General features: G+C 50.0%; 1 protein-coding gene across 14 annotated transcripts in view; it reads left to right on the top strand.

Annotated features, from left to right (window-relative positions):
- Window positions 1-20,401, top strand: part of Jakmip3 (Janus kinase and microtubule interacting protein 3) — a 94,257-nt gene that overhangs the window by 31,095 nt on the left and 42,761 nt on the right. For 6 of the 14 annotated variants that reach the window (XM_085841197.1, XM_085841204.1, XM_029479037.2 and 3 more), the window contains exons 3-5: window positions 8,447-8,944; window positions 18,758-18,973; window positions 20,270-20,389. In XM_085841197.1, coding sequence (XP_085697323.1) covers window positions 8,447-8,944; window positions 18,758-18,973; window positions 20,270-20,389 — 834 coding nt within the window. The remainder of the gene's footprint in view (window positions 1-8,446; window positions 8,945-18,757; window positions 18,974-20,269; window positions 20,390-20,401) is intronic. The other 8 variants (XM_085841203.1, XM_085841198.1, XM_085841199.1 and 5 more) reach the window with 2 other exon arrangements.

Raw genomic sequence — 20,401 nt, 5'->3', positions numbered from 1 at the left:
AGGTCACTCGCCATACTTGTGTTCTGAGAAGTGCTTGGCTATTTTCTACCTCTAGGTAAGTGGGAGGGGTTTCCTAAGGGTGTAAGTCTCAGGGAGACAAATTGAACCACTGGTCCAATGTCCCAGAATTCTACCCTGGAAGGATAAGTGTGCAAGAATTTGTAGGAAATGAGTAAACGAGATAGTAGGGAGAATTGTTACAAATAGATAGGAGCACACATTATGAAATTATCAGACAAGATAGATAATTGATGTACTGATTAGTTTTGTGTCAACTTGACACAGGCTGGAGTTATCACAGAGAAAGGAGCTTCAGTTGGGGAAATGCCTCCATGAGATCCAGCTGCAATTAGTGATCAAGGGGAGGGGGGGTTCATCCCCTTGTGGGTGGTGCCATCTCTGGGCTGGTAGTCTTGGTTCTATAAGAGAGCAGGCTAAGCAAGCCAGGGGAAGCAAGCCAGTAAGAAACATCCCTCCATGGCCTCTGCATCAGCTCCTGCTTCCTGATCTGCTTGAGTTCCAGTCCTGACTTCCTTTGGTGATAAATAGCAATGTGGAAAATGTAAGCTGAATAAACCCTTTCCTCCACAACTGCTTCTTGGTCCTGATGTTTGTGCAGGAATAGAAACCCTGACTAAGACAATTGGATTGTATTAGAAAGACCAGGAACTGACCAGAGTTGCATCTAGGAGACGATTTTGTAACCAGGAAATGACAGGAGAGGTATAGTATGGTGGCCATGTTTGGTGCATAATTTCACACTTTCAGCAAGGGTTTGGCTTCTGTTATTGATTGAGGCTCAACCACGTGGCTACAGGGATATTGTTAGATTGCAGTTATATTGTAGTGTGGTGGAGCATCCTGCCAGATCAAAGCTACTATACACAGAGGTCCCTTTAGACTGAATTCTCTGTTTGAGTGTTCTGTGGCAGTTGTGTTACACCTGGGCTTGTACTTCCATAGCCTTCAGTATCTGTAAACAGAAGGAAACTCTGTGGATGGGGCTCGGTGGTCAAGAGCACTTACTGCTCTTGGGATCAGAGTTCAGTTCCCAGCACCCATGTCAGGTGGCTCACAACTCTGGCTCCAGGAATTCAGTGCCTTCTTCTGAAATCTACAAGTTCTCATAGACAGGCACATACATGCATGCACACATACATAAATAAAAATAATTAAAAAAAAAACCATGGAAGCATCAGAGATAGTCTAGGTGGTCAACAGTAAGAGAACAGGTTAGCAAACATGAGACGGAACCTTAGAAAATTGGTTTCTAAAATGAAAGCATTTTTCGTGTGAGTTTTCTATAACTGGTTACAATGACTGGGGAAGGGAAGGGAGGCACAGAGTGAACCATCACTGGCATTTATTCTTGAGAAGTGCAATTCAGGAACGTCTATTACCAGATAAGGTGGGTCTGTGACCTTCATGGCAAAGCATGTGTCCCTGGGCTTCCTGACACTCCCCAAGCTGTCACCCAGCCACTAAGGGGCTTGCAGACTCCGAGGAGCCTCTGCATCCTCTGCAGCTTATGCCCCAGGAAAGAAGAGATAAGGCTCATGGTTGTGGTGACGAGCCAGTTTCCTAGCCAGGGATGCTGGGATGCTGAGCTGACCTGAGCCTGGGCCTACAGGACCACAGTGATGATCTAGGGAGAAAATCAGCAACAGCAGATGCATGGGGAGAGGTGGTCACACGTGTAGCATGGAGATAGGCGGTTATACATGTAAAGCACCAGGGGAGCCTGGCAGGCCTCTCTACCAGGAAAGGGGCTCTGCTGTGGGAGCCAAGCATCTTTCAGATGGGATTTTAAAAAGTAGATATGGCAGTTTCTGCCTGTAATACTGGCACTCAGGAAGCTGAGGCAGGGGACCAGCCTGGACTAGATACATACATACATGCATATGTAAAATATAAAAAAACAAAAGGGTACCAGGAATACCCCTCCAGTTTTCCAGCTTACTCCAGGCATCCATGAGGACCAGCAACTCCAGAAATCACAGGTAAGAAGCTCAGCCCTGTGGCATTGGTCATTTGGAAAATGTCCAGTTAGCTCTTGCCTCGCCCCCTGGAGTATATTGAGGAGGAAGTTTCGTGGCTTGTAGCTGCTGCCTCATTGTGGAGATGTAAGGAAGCAAATTCCAGAGCACTCTGTGTGGTGTGGGACACAGTTCTCTAGGGGGAAAGGCTGGGTTGAGGTGGGAGTGGGGATGGGTTCAAATGTCAAATGACCATTGGAGAATCTCAGATCATATCCAGATACAATAGAGAGAGGAAGGAAACAAGAAACAAAGAAATGTCCCTATAATTAGTGAAAGCACATCACAGAAACTCACTCTCCTGCAGAAGGGACCATGAAGGTTATTTACAATGGACCTAAAAGACATCAAGAAAGCTGGGCAAGACAGGACATAAATCCACGTTAGAAAAATGTGTAATTGATGTGCCAAGGCTCACAAGTTAGAAATGATACTTTAGAAGAATAGATATAGAAGGAGTATGAACATATGAACCCAACAAATAATATTTTGTGAGAAATGGAAAGAGAGACCATGAAAAAAATATAAAGAAAATGGGTGAACATCGAAGATGAGAAGTTATCCTAACGTAAGGACAGTGGGGGGTCCTTGCAGATGATGGAGACACAAATTCAGAGTACAGAAACATGCCACTTAGGGTGCTTTAAGAGGAAGCTAGGGACTGCTGTGATGGCTCAGAGGTAAGAGCATAGCATGGTTGGCTGGATTTTAGCTAATCCTTCCACACTTGGGGGACAGGTTGAGCCTTTAGTCCATGACCAAGTCTCAGGCCCTGGGCAGGAGTAGCTGGAGGCGGGGATATCTTGTCTCCAACAGCTTAGAGGTGGGATACCGCCTTACCCAAGAGCATAGCATGAGCTGGGCGTGGTGGCGCACGCCTTTAATCCCAGCACTTGGGAGGCAGAGGCAGGCAGATTTCTGAGTTCGAGGCTAGCCTGGTCTACAAAGTGAGTTCCAGGACAGCCAGGGCTATACAGAGAAACCCTGTCTCAAAACAACAACAACAATAACAACAACAAAAAGAGCATAGCATGGATCCCCTACCCCAAAAATAAGTAAGTAAGTAAATGATTTAATTTTAAATTTAATCTATTTAAATTTTGTATGTGCATGTATTTATATGAGTTTATATGAGCCAGTGAGACCAGTGGAGACCAGAGAGGGTATTGGATCCCCCTGGAACTGGAGTTGCAGGCGTTTATGAGCCTCAATTTGGGTGCTAGGACTCCAGGCTGGGTCCTCTGCAAGGGTAGTGAGCTCATTTATCTTTTGAGACACAAAAAAAAATTTTTTTAAAGGAAACTGTTTACTGAAAGAGCAGCATTCGTGAAACCAAGACCCAGAGCAGAAACCCCAGAGAGTACACTAGCAACATGAGAGAAATCTCAGGTGCCAGTGTACTCTATGTATAAGGGAAAGGAGACAAAAGTGTGATCATGGGTTAGCTGAGAGCAGCTGTGAACCGAGAGAAGGAAGAGCAGCAAGCGTAAGGTCGAGGGTTAGTGTCTGGTAAAGCCTGCATCCAGCTGCAGAGTGGACATCATGCAGAAATTCAGGTGGCGTTGTTCCTATGGCTGCCCATAAGGACAGTGACATTTCCCGAAGGAATCAGACAGGGACACCAATCAGGCTATGAGCATGGAACCCAGAGCCCCTCTGTGAGTTAGACCCTACTGAAGGTGAAGGCATAGAAGCCACGTGTGACCTGTGTTTAGGGCAACCTGCCAGGCTCGATCTGCATAGATCCATTGGGAAATATGAAGTATTTTGAGATTTAGAAAATCCTTTGAGATTCCTCACCATACAGTTGGGTGCGGGGTGGGAGAGGTGGGAGACAACAAATGAAAGTCTGAAGGGACAGCAGGTTAGAATGGCTGTGGAACTGTCCAGGCTGTTAGGATGCAACCACACGGTGAGGGGGGGGGGCATATGGAAAGTGCAAGGCCACCATCCATTCATGGTTATCACACTCATTGTGTCAGCATCAAAACCACTGAGTCCTGAAACCATTGTTTGTATAACATGAGTGCAGGGAATGGGGTGATTGCATCACCTCCTGATTGCATGAGAACAAAAATGCTCAGTGTGAAGGACAGAGAGAGATTCAGCTGTGGGCAGGGCGCTAGGCAGAAGCTTTGTGGTCCGGACTTTGAGTTTAATGTTGATGTGAACTTGTAAGACGTATGTGCATGTACATTGTACATCTATCTATGTCTATCATCTGCATATATATCATGTATATATTTACATACATACATACACTTTGACTTGTCCCTGGAAAATACCTTTATAACAGTGACCTATCCAGAAGGAATGAGGAATCCTAGGCCACGGCTGTGACCTTGAAATATTCTCTGAACATGAAAAGCAATCCAAGCATCTAGAGATAAATGAAACAAGCCTGGACTACGCCACACCCCTCAAGCCCTGAGAAACTGTGAGGATCTCAACGAGAGCATTCAAGAGGCTCCTGAAGAGGTGTTCACTGGCCTTACATGTGAACAACACTCCAAGTCTCAATGAGGATGCGATTTGCAAAGAACCGAAGCCCATCAAGTATGCTTGAATCCTCACACTTCTCAGGAAACAGTTAGTTGGTACTCCACGGTTAGCAGAGAGCCAGTGTATTATCTCACAACTGAGTAATTAGAGGAATGAATGAATTATTTATTTCACTTTTCCACCACAACCAACAGCAGCTAAAGGAAGGACCCCCAACCTTGAGTGAAGACACCCGCCCCCCACCCCCACCCCCACCCCCCATTGTACTGTTCAGATCTTGCTGGAAGGCCAGAAGCACCAGCAGGAAAGCGAAACCCATACATGAGAATCCAGAAGCAGCTCCTGCCCCTCTGGCCCTGGCAGGCTTCCGTGGCTGCCCTGTGTCTGAGAAGGCTTTAGCATTTCTCACAGCAGCTAACACCCCCGTGCCATCTCAGCCTCTCACAGGCCTCTGCGAGAGTCAAGTGGCTATGACGATTAAGCTTCATTATGAACTTGGCTAGACTGAGAGACACCTGCATCACTAAAGCAACACCTTTGGGCATGTCTGGGAGGGTGTCCAGAGCCAGGTGGCGTGAGGATCACCAGAAATAAAGAACCACTCTAAAGGTGGATATCACTGCCCAGTAGTCTTTGGGGGCCAGAGGAGCAAAAGTAGGAGGCAGAAGGTGGCCAGCATCGGCTCCTGGCCACCATGAGGTCATTCACTTTGCTCTCCCTCCTGTCTCTTCCCAGCTATGCTGCTCTTCCTCCCACACACAGGCCCAGAAGCAGTGGCGCTGAGTGACCATGGACTAAGCCCCGACACTATGAGCTAAGACCATCCTCCCTCCCCAGCATGTCTGTCTTTAGCCAGCCTCCCAGAATTCCAAGAGAGCTAGCTACCTTTTGTGTTGAGCCTGGAGTCTGCCTAGCAGCATTACTCCAGGGCACAGAGGAGCCTCCCAGGACCCTCCAGGACCTAACTCCTGCCCAGCTCCTGTGACTGTCCCTGGATGTATCCAATTCTGCCACATGCTTCGTTGGAAGCTAGTAGCCCAGCCTGGGGACACTGGGGGTGCTTTGGAAGGGGTAGAGAGCAGAGGTCTTCTGGTGGTTGGCTGGATTTTAGCTAATCCTTCCACACTTGGGGGACAGGTTGAGCCTTTAGTTCATGACCAAGTCTCAGGCCCTGGGCAGGAGTAGCTGGAGGCGGGGATATCTTGTCTCCAACAGCTTAGAGGTGGGATACCGCCTTACCCAACCTTGGGCTGTTGGGCTTCCACCGTTATCCACTCACCATAGTCTGCTCTGGGACACAGGATGCGTTCATTTTCCTTTTGCTCATTCCCATCTGGAAAGTTTTCACAAGGTCTGAGTATTTATCTGCTGAGAGAACAGAGCCAGACTCTGTGTATTGGTTCTGGCGTACCAAGTCCCACTTGGGATTCAATGTACCCCTCAGGGTCTAACCCACGGGGGACAGTAGCTATCTCTAATCACTACCACCCTGCACCCCCCTCCCCCCGCCATTCTTCAGTACTCCCTTCAAACATATAGAGTGTTCTATATTTCACACATGATTCACAGAGGAAGGGAAATACTGATAATATTTACAGCTCATGCCTGTAATCTCACCATGTTTGGGAGTGGAAGCAGAAAGATTTCTGTGAGTTCAAGGCTAGCTTGAAACACAGTGTGAGCTCTGGGCCAACCTCTGCTACAATATGGGACCCTGTCCCCCCAAACTGAAGCCAAACAAACCCTGCTTTTTTCTTTTTCCATATCTGGGATGCCATTAAAACTAGAAGAAGCCAGAAGGCCTGGTAATGCACGCCTTCAATCTCAGCACTTGGGAGGCAGAGGCAAGCAGATTTCTGAGTTTGAGGCCAGCTTGGTCTACAGAGTGAGTTCTAGGACAGCCAGGGCTACACAGAGAAACCCTGTCTCAAAACAACAACAACAACAAAAACCTGGAAGAAGAGTCACATTAATTTGGGTTGGCAGCTGCCTGTTTGCTCTACTTTTCAGTAATGCTCTGTTCAGCAAAGCAGAATTCCAAAGTGCTGGGTGGTGCTGTCCTGTGTGCATGAGGAATAGTCAGGGGCCTGCTGGACTTTAAGAGGACAATAGGCCTGCCAGACCTGGGGCCAGCTGTGCCAGTCAGTGCCACATGCCTGTCCTATGGGGAAGCATCAGCAAACAGGCCCTGAAAGTTGCCTCTGTTGGGGGAAGGGAGGGGGGGGGAAGGCAGCCACAGAGGCAAATAAATCAGGACTGGATTTTAAATGTCCCCCCAAGCCCTGAGTTAAAGGTTTTGTTCCAAGATCATGGTACTATTTAGACTGGGGAGACATCTCGGTAGGTAAATGCTTGCTAGACATACTTAGAGGCAGAGTGGGTAGCTTTGCTGCTGATTTGGTGCTGGTGGTAAGGAAAGCGAAGATGGTTCCAGCAAGATTCTCCCCCAAGAATATAAGGAGAAGAAATGGAAGAGGAGGGGCATGCAGGGATTAACCAGATATCCAACACAGGAAGTGCTGAAGTCACTACAGTTGGCTGCTATAGAAAAATGGTATCAGTCATATCACAGCTGATGGTCCCACTTTCGGAAGGAGAGACTTGAAGGCGATCGGGACCTGGAAAGTTCAGCGAGGGTGACTGTTTCAGGATCCTGGCAGCGAGCAGGTGGCTCCCCAGGGTGTCTCTGAGACTCACAGGGACACTGTCTTCCAGAAGCAGGTATGAGGGATATGCATACCTACTGTGAGCAGGAAGTTGATCCGAACAGTAGCAGCCTGGGAGAGGAGGATGTTCTTCAACAGAAGCAGGCTGCTCCTTCACCAGGCAGTGGGATACATGAGGCTGTGACACCATTCCTGTATCCTGCTAGGGCACTGTTTACTGAGCCTCAAGAAGGGCTTAGAGAGCCAGAAAGGCATCAGGCCCAAAGCAGGTCCCTCTGGGGTTCAGATGGGGTATGCCTGTCAGTGTCACCAAGTAACCTGGCCCTTGAAGATCTGAGTGTCAGGATCAGAAAGAAAAAGTGTTTGGGGATCAGTGTATGTGGGTGCCTGGAGCCTTAGGAAGCAAGGGGAAGGAAAGGGATGAGCGCTCTCTAGAGTGAGTGGTCCGAGAGGTGTAGGCTGTATAGCTGGGGAAGTCCCTGATATGGAAGCAGCTAAGCAGGACCTGTGGGGCTCATGGAGGGATGCACACTCAGATGCTACCAGGAGGACAGACCACTGTGGAGCTTTGTGAGCGTAACTGTTCTGTGGACCACAGGCGAGTTCTTGGGTTCTCCAGCACAGTACAGCCAGGGCATGTGGAAATTTTAGTAGTGAGGTGACTACCTAGACAGAGCCCCAAACATTCAAGATGAACACAAAGCATGTGGTCACACTGTTTCCAAAACCTAGATACTAGGTGTCGTCAGGACAGCCAGCCTGGCTGCTAAGAGGCTTCCCCACTTGCAAAGGATGCCGTAGAAGGTAAGTGCAGCGGGTTCATTGTGTGAGGCAACACAAAGCCTTTCACAGGCTGTGTCCCTGTGTCCCTCCACCATCCACTGAGAAGCCTCTCTTGTCCTACTGAGCTTCCACCTAGAGGGACCAGGAGCAGATATAATGGGCAGAGGATGTCCGTGGCCCCCTCTTCTGCTACAGTGCCGTGTATGCTGCAGACCACTATGCACACCCATGCCCTCCACCAAGCAGGGTGGCTTGTTTTAACTGACCGTTAAAATAATTCCTAAGTTTGCAGGAAAGCAATCCTTTCAATGTGCAGGCATGTTCCAGCTGGTGCAGGCATGTTCCAGCTGGTGCAGGCATGTTCCAGCTGGTGCAGGCATGTTCCAGCTGGTGCAGGCATGTTCCAGCCGGTGTAGGTGGTTCCCGGCTCCAGCAACCTCACTCTCGCCTGTCTTTCAGGTTAGCAAAGTTGAGCGGGAGAAGAGCCAGGAGCTGAAGCAGGTGCGCGAGCACGAACAGCGCAAGCACGCGGTCCTGGTCACGGAGCTCAAGACCAAGCTGCACGAGGAGAAGATGAAGGAGCTGCAGGCCGTGCGCGAGGCACTGTTGCGGCAGCACGAGGCCGAGCTCCTGAGGGTCATCAAGATTAAGGACAATGAGAACCAGCGGCTGCAGGCCTTGCTCAACACCCTGCGGGATGGCGCGCCCGACAAGGTGAAGACGGTGCTCCTGTGTGAGGCGAAGGAGGAGGCCAAGAAGGGGTTTGAGGTGGAGAAGGTCAAGATGCAGCAAGAGATCTCAGAGCTCAAAGGGGCCAAGAAGCAGGTCGAGGAGGCACTGACTATGGTCATCCAGGCCGACAAGATCAAGGCTGCGGAGATCAGGAGTGTCTACCATCTGCATCAGGAAGAAATCACCCGGATCAAGAAGGAGTGTGAGCGTGAGATCCGCAGGCTGGTACGTGACCCGTGAGCAGGCGGGAGGGTGGGCGGGCAGCAGGGCACAGCTCTGGTCTCTCACCAGCTCATTTTCTTACTCACTTACCTGACACGCTCTGTATTAGTGCTGAGGACCCCAGAGGTGCAGAAATGCAGAGCCAGGTACCCACAGGTAGGTAAGATCCCACCTGCCCCTTGATCATAGCCAGCAGTGCTCCTCCTGGATCTCCACTTAGAACTCGCCATCTTCAAGTCAGAATTCCTGTCTTCCTCCCAAGGGGCTGTGGAGGCAGCTGTGCAGGTAGCAGGTGGTAGGCCTGGGGCAGCAGCTGGGTGCTCACATTTCAAGCCACAAGCAGGAAACAGGAAGAGGGCACTGGGGATGATGGGGATGGAGGCTTTGGAACCTCAAAGCTGCCTGCCCCAGTGACATACGTCCTCCCACAAGGCCACACCTCATAATCCTTTCCAAGAAGCCACACAGGGGATCAAATATTCAAATGCCCAAGACTTATGAGGGACATCGCATTCAAACGGCCACAGGATCCAGGTACTCTAGGCATCAGGTACATCAGTAGGATGTAGCCATCTTTCTAGTTGTGGTACCCAGGGAGTCATCCCTCCTCCACTTCCCTGGATTTCTGGTGTCCAGAGACATGCTACAGTCCATCTCTTCATGGGCTTTCCGGAGAAGGCAGAAAGAAGAACCTGGCCATTGTGAAGGAGCCAGGCCTTTACCATAGTAAACAGAGGGCCCAGTAGGGCCCATCCTGTTTCTAACCTTTCCAGAATGTCCCTTGCTCCAATACCCCTACCTTCAGAACCATTTGTTGTCATTGCCAGGATAAGGCCTGAGATCTCACATGATGTAATGTGACATTGTGTGGTTCTGGGAAAGTGGGGGAACCGTCGCCATCAGGCTGCTGGGAAACTATGCTCCCGCCTGCTCCATCCGCCCTTTCTTCTGTCTTGCTTACAGTTAGTGTCTGCAGCAGAGGAGGGCAGCCTTATGTCTCCACAAAGCTTGTAACTGAGAACAGCTGTGTTCCATGGTCCCTTTCCACTCTGTGTTAGGTCCCCAGAGGCAAATACCTGTGACTCTGCCAGCTGGTGTCCCTGAGCTTTATCCCAGCCTGTTACGGCATGCTTGGTCTGTGTCTGCACCTCAGTTTATGTGGCCTTCTCGCTCCTGCACGAAATGCCTCCCTCTCAAAGTGCTATACCGCCCTTGCTCCTCGCCTGCGCCACCATAGTGGACTGGGCACATCTCAGCTTCTCAAGCACATTCTCCTTTGAGAAGCCCCTGAGGAAAGCTGGAGAAGGTTGACAAGAGGAGTCCCAGGTGTGGTGGGTAATCACTAGTTCTGACCACTGGGGCTCCAGACCCAGAGGGAAGGGCAGCACTGCAGCCCAGGAAAGTGTCAGGGATAGGGCCTAGCCAGTTACTGTCAACTCCCAACCCAACAGAGAGCAGGGAGCACATGTCCAAACCACTCACCTCCCACTGACGCATAGACCAGAGGCCAATAGGGGGATCAGGTGGGACCATTGCAGGGGTCAGGTTCTCCCCGCTGAAAGGTAGGAATTGAGTCTGGGGCCTCACGTATGTTAGGCAAGCATACTATGGAGTCACATCCCCAGCCTTTTGGGTTATGGAGCCCCACAGGAGGGAAGAGAGAAGATCCAGGGGGCAGAGTGAGCATCCAGTGTATAGCTCTATCTTGGGTAAGAGGAGGATGTGCAGTCCCACCCTTGCTGCTGAGAGTTACACACCTGTGGTCCGCACGGTCACGCTGGCTCCATCCCAATTGTATCACGTAGCTCACACACCTGCGCGTAGTCTTTTGAGTTGTTTCGTTTGCTTAGTTTTCTGTGTCACTAATGCCCTGCACACGTCCAGCAGAACAGGAACCCTCTCAATATGTCAAATCGGAATTTCAACCATCTGCCTTTGAGGTACATCCTTTAAGCTCCACATCTCCTCCTGTCTCTTCACGCAGGTAAACAGGACAAAGCCCAATAATTCTGAACCTTTCCTTATTGCTGGAATACCCTTCCCTCTCCTCTGCCCTGTTCCCCACCAGCCATACCTTCTCCCAGAGCTCAGGACACCTCTGAAATGTCACTGTGCTGTGTGGATGACACAGACACTTGCTCATCTCCACCAGGCAGCCAGGAGCTCTCTCTAATTGTCCCCCAGCCAGGGAAACGTGCTGAGTGTCTAAATCCCTTTCCTGCAGCTCATCTTCCTTCCCATGTCTGCTCATCAGAGGTGGTCCTTTCTGTTCACACTGAATTTATTCTTTTCCTTTCAACCTTAGCTTTCTCTTCTATTTCCTAGAAAAATCCTCAGCTTCCCTATTTGTTTTTGTTATTCTGTCAAAGAAATCTGCTCTCTGAAGTAAACCCTTTGGCTCCCTCTCTTCCAGTCCCAGGTTAACAGCAGCAGTTCTCTGAGAGTGTTCTGCATTCAAAGGCTCAGCTTCTTCATGGTCTGTGCCTATGCAGAGCCTCTTTCCACCTTGACTGCTGAGCAATTCTCTTAGCCTCTCCTTTACAGCCCAGCCGGGGAAACACATGGTGTGTGTGTGTGTGTGTGTGTGTGTGTGTGTGCATACATGATGTATAAAGGGCTCTGATACCTGCAGATCTAGAGTGAACTTTCAAAAATTACATGAGTTGGGGTGGAACATTTTCTTCTTTTCTTTCCAAGGAAGAATTCTAGTCACGTTAGTTGGAGAAAAGACAAACCAAGGCTTCTGGAAGGAAAGGAAGATTAAATCGTTCATTGACTGTAGGTAAAATGACCTGGTATGTAAAGTATCCTGATAAATACACAAAAATAGGGCTGAAGGTAGGGCTGAAGGTGTAGCTTAGTGCTGGAGCCTTGCTTCATGTGTTCTAGGTTCTGGGGTTTGGTTTTATCCCCAGAGCACACTAAACTCAAGAGGAAACAAGTAAGATCCTACACAGTCATAGAGCTGGCTCTCAGCTGTACATCAGACACAGGAAATGCCAGCAGTATTCACCAAGATCATTATTTTCTCCACAGAGCCATGAACTAACTATCCAAGATGCACAGAAGGTGCACTCTCTATGAGACCACATAGTCCCCAAAGACCCTGGAATTCTAAGAAAAAGACAGTTAGGAAGTGTTTTTGCATTTTTCAGAGTTTCTCAGGATTTGTTTCTATAGAATCTATAATCAGCCTGGAGAATACCCTTTACCTGCCATTGAAGACATGCACACCCTATTGACAGAACAGGCCCTTCCCTCTTGAGACCATGCCCAGCAGTTTAAGAGCAGTTCATCCAACACTGAAGGGCCTGAGGCTCACTTTCCATCTGCTGCGTTACTCACCACTGCCACCAGGTGTCACTCTTAGAGACTGTTCATATGCTCATGCTGGACAGGGGCTTTCTTCTGGTCCTTGACCTCAACTGCCCACCCATAGCCATTGGAGTTCTAGAGACCAGCCATGGATAAATTATGTTGTGCAAATGACATATTGAAAAACTCAAAGTATGGACAGGCTGGACTCTGTTCCCAGGAGGTGCTAGTACAATTTAGTGTCACCCTCAGCAAAGCCACTGTTACCTATGAGTCCAGAAGCTAGGCTCAGTGCTCTGGGTGCAGGGCCATCTCTTCTTGTGGCACTGCCCGGTGGGGATCTCCTTACTGATGAAGGCCTCAGTACTACCTGTATTGTCCCACTCGATCTGTAGCTTGTAAGAGAATACTCAGCTGTCTGAAACCCAATTGTCAATTTGGCCTGACTCTCTAGACTCCATGGTGCAGATGTGTCTGAGGCGAGTGTCAGGCTTAAAAACAAATTGCGGTGTACTGAGAAGGTCTCGCTAGCAGGGCAGGGCAGTGCTACAGCTTACAGGGGGAGGGTACGGTGGTGGGGGTGCAGAGCTTGGTACAGGCAAAGAGTCTGAGGAATTTCTGAGGATTTTCTGAGAATATCAGAGATAGAAGCTTTCTGGAGCAGATGCTAAAGCAGGGTAGAACAAAACAGTAGGGAGGGGAGTTGCTCAAAGGCAGCCTAACCCTAGGGACTGGGGACAGGACTGAGAGAGGTTCTGGATCAGAGAAGTGGCAGAGTCCTTGAGTCTCAGAGCAGGGCCAACAGAGGTTGTCTGGGCCTTTGACCTAGAGATGGGGGCCCAGCAGGCCAGAGAAAGCTCATTCCTAAGTCCCAAGCAAGACAAGACAAGCTGGGAGTCTCAGGACCTTTCCCATGGGGAAAGCTTGGCTGCAGTTGCATTTGGAAACATTTCCCAGTCTATGATCCTTACACCATTTGGCAGAACTGTCATTTCTTCATCCGGCACTCTGTATGGAGAAACAGAGCTTTAAACCAGTGCGTTGTGGATAAAGGCCAAGAACTCCATCCAGGTCGGCAATGATGGTACTTCAGGGATCCGTGGACCTTGGGAGCTCCTTATAGACTAATACCATGCCTTCATGTGTCATCTATGCTAGAGTATTTGAACAGGGGCTGTGGCCCCCAAGGAGAGATGGCTCACCAGTTAGTGGACACAGCTACAACCAGGGCTGCTGTGGGACACAGGCTTGGGAGTCTGCTGAAGTCCAAGCACTGGGACTAGAACACAGTGGACCAGGAGCCCCTATCCAGACGTTCTGGGAGAGCTGGGCTGGGGAAAGGAATTGAGAAGGCCTTGGGTTCATCTCAGAGCTCACAAAGCAGGCGCTGTAATCGGAAGTTCTGCCTCTCTGCCCTGGCCAGTGGCATTGTCTGACTGCAGTTCAAGTCTGTTCGACGTAGTGTTTATAGGAGGTGTTCAGCTGAAAGTTAGATTCTGATCTGGGACTAGGCTGAGCCACACCAACCATCAGAGCCACCAAAGCCAGGTCCTTAAATGGTGGACTAGGATGTGGCCTGGTAGACCTCAGGACCCTCAGAGAGGCTGGTGGGAAGAAGACAGAAAAGGAAACATGACCAAGATGCCACCAGTAAACATCTGAGACACATCTGTCCTGAGCAGGGCAGGGCTTGGGACAGCAAGGGCTTTGAGACTCCTGTGTGGGTTCTAAAGAGAGGAGGGATGATCACCCCACATTCCTGTCTCCCCACTTTGTCCAGAAAGTCCACCCCTGCCCTGTGAGGGGGTTCAAGTCAGACCTTCTCTGACAATAGGTGGGTCCTATACAGCACTCTTGGTTTCATCTGTGCACATCCTACTCAGTGTCTCTAGGCAAGTGGATTCCTGGTGGCTTTCTTGGCCAAATTTTTAGTAATGTCATAATGAAATGGAACGAGTGGGGAATCTCATGCTCAGAGGTTCTGGACCGGTCTCCACAGGCTCACTGTGACTTCAGATAGGGACGACTCTCACCTCCCATTCCTGCCTTTCTCAGAGTCTCCAGCCCATGATACCCTGAGGGCAGGACTGTGCTAATAAGCACTAAAGTGTTTGTGCAGGTTGCCATTGACTCTGGAAGAGCTCTGCTGTACAAGCACAGAGCAGTTGCACATGGAGTGCATTTTCTAAAATACAACCTCAGGCTGTTATTAAAAACTCTATAAAATAGAGGAATTACAGACAAAAAGCAATTTCCTCTCCCCCATAAAAGTCTGTGGTTTATAGTTTTAACCCCTTCTGCCCAGACATCAGAGCTATTAGCTAATGTGGTATGCTAATATATAGCTCTAATGAAAACCCTATAAAGAAAGCCATAAAAGCAAAACCAATCCCCAAAGCACCGGGTGTCTAGTGGAGGGCTGGGCCTAGCCTTGAATTCCCAGGATTTTGTTTTAGCAAGGACGTGTGACTCAGGCATTGAGGCACTCTCCTCTGATGGAGCAGAGTCACTAGTTCTCTTAGAAAACAAGACCACTGTCTGGAAAAATGGCTTAGTGGTTCAGAGCACTGGTTGCTCTTGCAGAGACCTTGGGTTTGGTTCCCATCACCTACATGATGGCTCACAGCCAGTCCTAACATACCACTTCCAGGGGAATCTGTTCTCAGACATATATGCAGGCGAAACACTAATGTAAAACAAAACAATGCCACCACCAGCAAGAGTAGCTGTCCTAAGTCACTGCTCTCTGGCATCCTTTGGGGCTTGCCAAAAGTCCATGATTCCAACTTAAGCCACCGCAGCCCAGTTGCCAAACTCACAGCTGATTTGTCTCCCTTCTGGGAAACAGATCCCAGCAGTCACTGCTGTGCAAGGCAAGATAGGATGCCAGGGGCCACAGATGCCCACTGAAGGTCTTAGCCACAGATAGCCTCTGAAGGTCACTGTCATCGATGTTCATTGAAGGTGCTTTTTTGGAGCATGCTTAGGCGAACCAAGAGCCCTTAATATTTTTTTAAGATGTATGTATGTATGTATGTATGTATGTATGTATGTATGTATGTATATGAGTACACTGTAGCTGCACATAGTTGTGAGCCTTCATGTGGTTGTTGGAGATTGAATTTAGGACCTCTGCTCATTCTGGTCAACACTGCTCGCAGTCCCTGTTTGCTCTGGCCCAAAGATTTATTTATTATTATAAATAAATACACTGTAGCTATCTTTAGACACACCAGAAGAGGGTGTCAGGTCTTATTACAGATGGTTGTGAGCCACCATGTGGTTGCTGGGATTTGAACTCAGGACCTTTGGAAGAGCAGTCAGTGCTCTTACCCACTGAGCCATATCGCCAGCCCCCAAGGGCCCTTAAAAGCTTCAATGTATAGATAGGCATAGCTGGGGTTGAAGGCTTGGCATGTATACTTGCTTTTTCCATCCATGTTGTTTAGTCTGAGGGATAACTGTTATGCAGGAAAGCCACAAGTCCATACAACAGTGTAGTGACTGTAGCTTGTGTCTGAGTATAGCCACCATTTACTTAAGAGACCAAGTACCTGCAAACACTTCCCAGAGATGCCTTCCCACATACACTCGCTAGTCTCGACTTCCTGGGAACCACACCAGCGTGTTCCCTGGGGATCTGGCAGTGTGTTATCCATTCTTCTTGGAAGGAGTTCAAGTTGTTTTGGGTTTGAGCTGTTGCAAATATCCCCATCATGTCCTTGAGTGGCCTCATGCATTGGCTTCTCCCACCATTTGTGAGGCTGAAGGGAGTGCTGGCCATACGAAAGCCAGCAGCAACCTCAGAGCGCTCAGTTAATTGATGCGGGTGGACCCACTTTCTACCCTGCCTCTCAAGAGCAGGGCCCCCTTTTGCCACATTGTGGCCACAGCCAGCACTGCAGCGGGGTCACAGTAGAGAGAACAAACTCACAATCCTTGTAGCCATGGACACACTATCTTCTGGAAAGCTCCTGTTCACACACGTGGGCTCGTTGAAACTGGAGAATGTCTTTTTCCTGATTTCGATAACTTTTCTCCGTGATCTGGCTAGCACACCAGTGTCTCCAGGGTGGCTGCTTCAGATATACCAGCAGTGATCCTGGATGGGCTTTGCTCCTAACATAAAGGAGATGCAATCGGTCGGTTCTTTTAACATGCAGTTTGTGTGCTGCTTAAAAATTTTCAGCACTCGGGAGGCAGAAGCAAGTGGATTTCTGAGTTCAAGGCCAGCCTGGTCTACAGAGTGAGTTCCGGGACAGCCAGGGCTACACAGAGAAACCCTGTCTCAAAAAATAAAAAACCAACCTTCCTGAAGACATACCAGGAACCTCCTCTCTGTGGTTTCCAGACAATGTAGATAACTGAGAATTAGGGGCATGGGCGAGGGAGGCACAAAAAGCAGGAGGAATGGGTGTGGTAACCAGCAAGCAGGCTCCAGCATGATCAGGAATCTCAGCCTGGGAAGGGTATTCCCAACGCAGAGGCCAGGACACAAGGCTTCATGTGTCTACACTGATTCTGCTGCAGAGCACATGGGTACCGGAGAGGACGTGTGGTGGCATGTGGCATCGGGAAGCTGCCGCCAATGTGTAGGAGACATAGAAGCATAGATGACCTGTCCCTTCAGATATAGTGGGACTCTCCAGGTTCAGAGACAGCATGCACTGAAACCCCTCAGCCCAGACTCACAGGAGTGTTGCTCGTCAGATGTGGAGAGGTGGTGTGAACGTAAAAGAAGGTAGCCTGCCCTCTGGACTCTAAAGCTAAATGGCAGGAGGGGAGGGAGGGGCAGCATCAGCCTAGGAGCCCCAGTCTCCAGTCTGCAGTGTCACAAGGCACACTTGGTTAGCACTCACTCACAGAAAGGGAGTGATGTTTGTGGGCACCAGTATACACAGGGGCAAGAACCCTGAGCTGTCTGCTCTGGCGTCCTGGGCCACCTCAGTCTCTGTGATTCAGTACATACAGTAGTGCCTGGGATGAGTGAGGGGCCATCCAGTGACACAGAACATCCCATTCTGGGCTGGGTCTGGCATACTTCCGATATATGCTCTCCTCCCGTGAAGGCCTGCTGGTCTATTCCAGCATGGTCAGGAAGGAGACAGAAGCCCAGGTTCAGCCGAGTGAGAAAACCACGGTCTTGGAAGACCCCATCACCAATCCTTACATGGGTATCCAGGGCCTAATGACCTCAAAGACAGGGTTGCCTCCACTCTAACCAGATGCTCAGGCAGCCAGCCACTCAGGTAGCTGTCTCATGGGTGCACAGAGGCTCTCTCCTGTTGAGATTTCCAGAGGCGTGTATCAGTGAACGACCGAGTGAGACCCTAGCCTCAGAACCTAGCCGCTTTCAGACAGGTTTATCTTACCAGCCCAGCCGTTCTGCTTCCCGGATCCACTGTGTTGTCCTTTCAGCACCGTGGTGTGCACCGCTGAACAGGAACTGAGCCAGTGAGGGTTTCTTTTATCATGTTCTGCCCATGGCTTGCCTGGAATTTGTGGTCTGTGTTAATTAGATATCTGTCTGAGTTTCCAGCTAGCTTCAGCGAAAGGCTGGCTTATTAAACAACAAGCAAAGACTGCTTCTTTGGAAGTTCTGTTTTGAATTGTGCTGTTCCCCTCCATGATGTCCTGTTACACACCGAGTGCTGGTTATGATACTTATAGCCCCCAGGTCTCTCCCGCGTAGGGTCAGCCTCAGGCAGAGCACATACCTGCTCGGACGGCTCCAGTAAAAGACGCAGGATACAGGTAGCGTCCGTATTTAAAAGGGCTTTCTTGCTGCCATAATGAGGATGGGCACAAGTCACACCGCCCTTTGGGGAAGGTGGGAAGGCCACCACTAGCCCAACAATGTCCAGGGGCCGTGGCAGGCTAGATACAGTGGATGGGTGTTGTCTTCTGCTTGTCCAGCTGCCCCTACCCTACCCTGAAAGCCTTACCCTGCAGCACATGTGGCCTGGAAATGCATGGCTGTGCTGTGTTCAGCTTTTGGCTATACTTTAGAGCCAAGTCCACCCCCTACTTATTCTAAAAGAGAATCTTGTCCACCATACCCTTAGCGGTAGGTGTAGCAAGGTCAGGAAGATTCTCCCCCTTACCCATTGAACTGCAGAAAGCAAGGTCTGAAGATCTTTCAAACCTGCCCAGTGATGCCCAATGCCATGGACAATGTGTACAGCAAGGGATGGGGGTTTCTTGCTGGGCCACCTTGGCTGTCAGTGCAGGGACACACAGGGACCTTTCCCTGGGACCAGCCCAGGGTGAGCCAGTTGGATTGGGGTGGTCTAGGGCTGGGTTTTGTGCAGCATGGGTAACCAGCTCTCATCAAGAATGTCTGCTTTGGCTTCTGGTCCCAGAGCCCAAGATGCTCGCTGGTGGGGCTACTACCATCACGGGGACATTTTTTTTTCTCTGAATGCCACTCTGCCTGTTTCTATGGTAACTGCAGATCTGTACCCTGCCTGCGCGTGTGATTGTGTTCTGTTCTCCTTGTAGATGGAGGAGATAAGATTTAAAGACAGAGCAGTCTTCGTGCTGGAAAGAGAGTTAGGGGTTCAAGCCGGGCATGCCCAGAGACTGCAGCTCCAGAAAGAGGCTCTAGATGAGCAGCTTTCCCAGGCCAAAGAGGCTGAGCGGCACCCGGGCAGCCCCAGACGGGAACTTCCTTATGCAAGCGGTGCAGGAGACGCCTCAGACCACTCAGGAAGCCCTGTAAGCAACCCCAGGTCTCGTCTCAGCCAGCCTCGAGTCCCAGACACATGTAGCCGTGTGACCCAATGCAGCAGCTCCACGGGGAGCCCAGAACCTATATCCAGCCAGACCCTCCTGCCCCAGACTCTGTATAGCCAGCCCTTGCCTACTTGGCTCTGGCCAGGAGAGCTGATACACTGTCCTCCTTCATTATCCACCCAGCAGAAGCAATGATCTTGTTGCTTCCTGGTTCCAGGTTGCTAAAGGTCACTTGCCAGTCATGCCCTGCCCTTGGTTGGTGGGGAGGACCACGCCAAGCATGAGCTGTTTCCCTTCCCTTCCCTTCCATCCTCCTGTGCACGAGCCCAGCTCTCTTTCACCCATGTCTCTGACTTGGCCCGTCTCATGGTCATGGCTAGCATTAGCATCACCCATCATTACCCATCTGCTTTTCCTACGACCGTGACACTTTCTGCTCCTTCTCAGTCTGACCCTTGTGCGGGTAGCCAGCGATGCACAGCTCTGAGCACATTCATCCTATCACCACTCCTCATTCAGATTCTCTGTGGTGGTCTGCGGTACCCTGGGAGACCCTCAGTGTTACCCCTCTAAGTCTTTGGTCCCCAGCCTCTCCTGCACCTGTTGAATGAGGAACTTAACCCATGTCCGGTACCTTCCTGGACATCTTTTTTCTTTGACACAGGGACAAAAGTTTGAGCTGATCCAGCCTTGGGCCACTGACTTTGAATAATGTCTCTTACAAGCATATTGCAAATGGCTTAACTGAGTTAGAGCCAACCCCCTGCCTGCCCAGGTTCTGGGTAGACTGCTGCATTAACTCCAGATGCCAAATACGCATTAGAAAGTTTTCATTAATTTTTTTTTAACATTCCTGTGGTTCCAAAAGTGAGTTTTAGAAACTCAATTTGAAGGAGCAGCTTTAGGTAGTCTATAAGGAATATCTTTTCCTGTGCTCGTTCTTTGAGAGTGACTGCTTGGCAGGGCAGGCCCGTCTGGAAGGCACAGCTGGGCAGCAGCCGAGAGGAAGCATGGGGCTGGTCCTCACCCACACTCGGGCTCCCACACTTGCACACCCTCACCCGCCACATTTGCATATTGCGGACATCTTTGCTTTCCCATCTTGCTGTGTGCAGTGCATGAGCTCCAGGCCAGGCCCCTCTGCCAGGAGGGCCCCCGCCAGCAGCCATTGGGAAGCAAAGGCAATCACAAGGCAGAAGTGTGTTGGTCTCCAGTTGGGTTGGGGTTCGCAGAGGTTCGCATCGAGGAACAGTTATTTGCAGTTGATTTTTGTTTTAGGAACAGCAGTTGGACGAGAAGGATGCCAGGCGCTTCCAACTTAAAATCGCGGAGTTAAGTGCCATCATCCGTAAGCTGGAAGACCGCAACGCCTTGCTGTCTGAAGAAAGAAATGAGCTGGTAAGTGGCTGG

Source organism: Mus caroli, unplaced genomic scaffold (genome assembly GCF_978045245.1).
Source record: "Mus caroli unplaced genomic scaffold, Mus_caroli_1 scaffold_8, whole genome shotgun sequence".
Lineage (NCBI taxonomy): Eukaryota > Metazoa > Chordata > Mammalia > Rodentia > Muridae > Mus > Mus caroli.
Note: the sequence above shows the minus strand (reverse complement) of the source record. Positions and strands in the feature narration are given on the sequence as shown.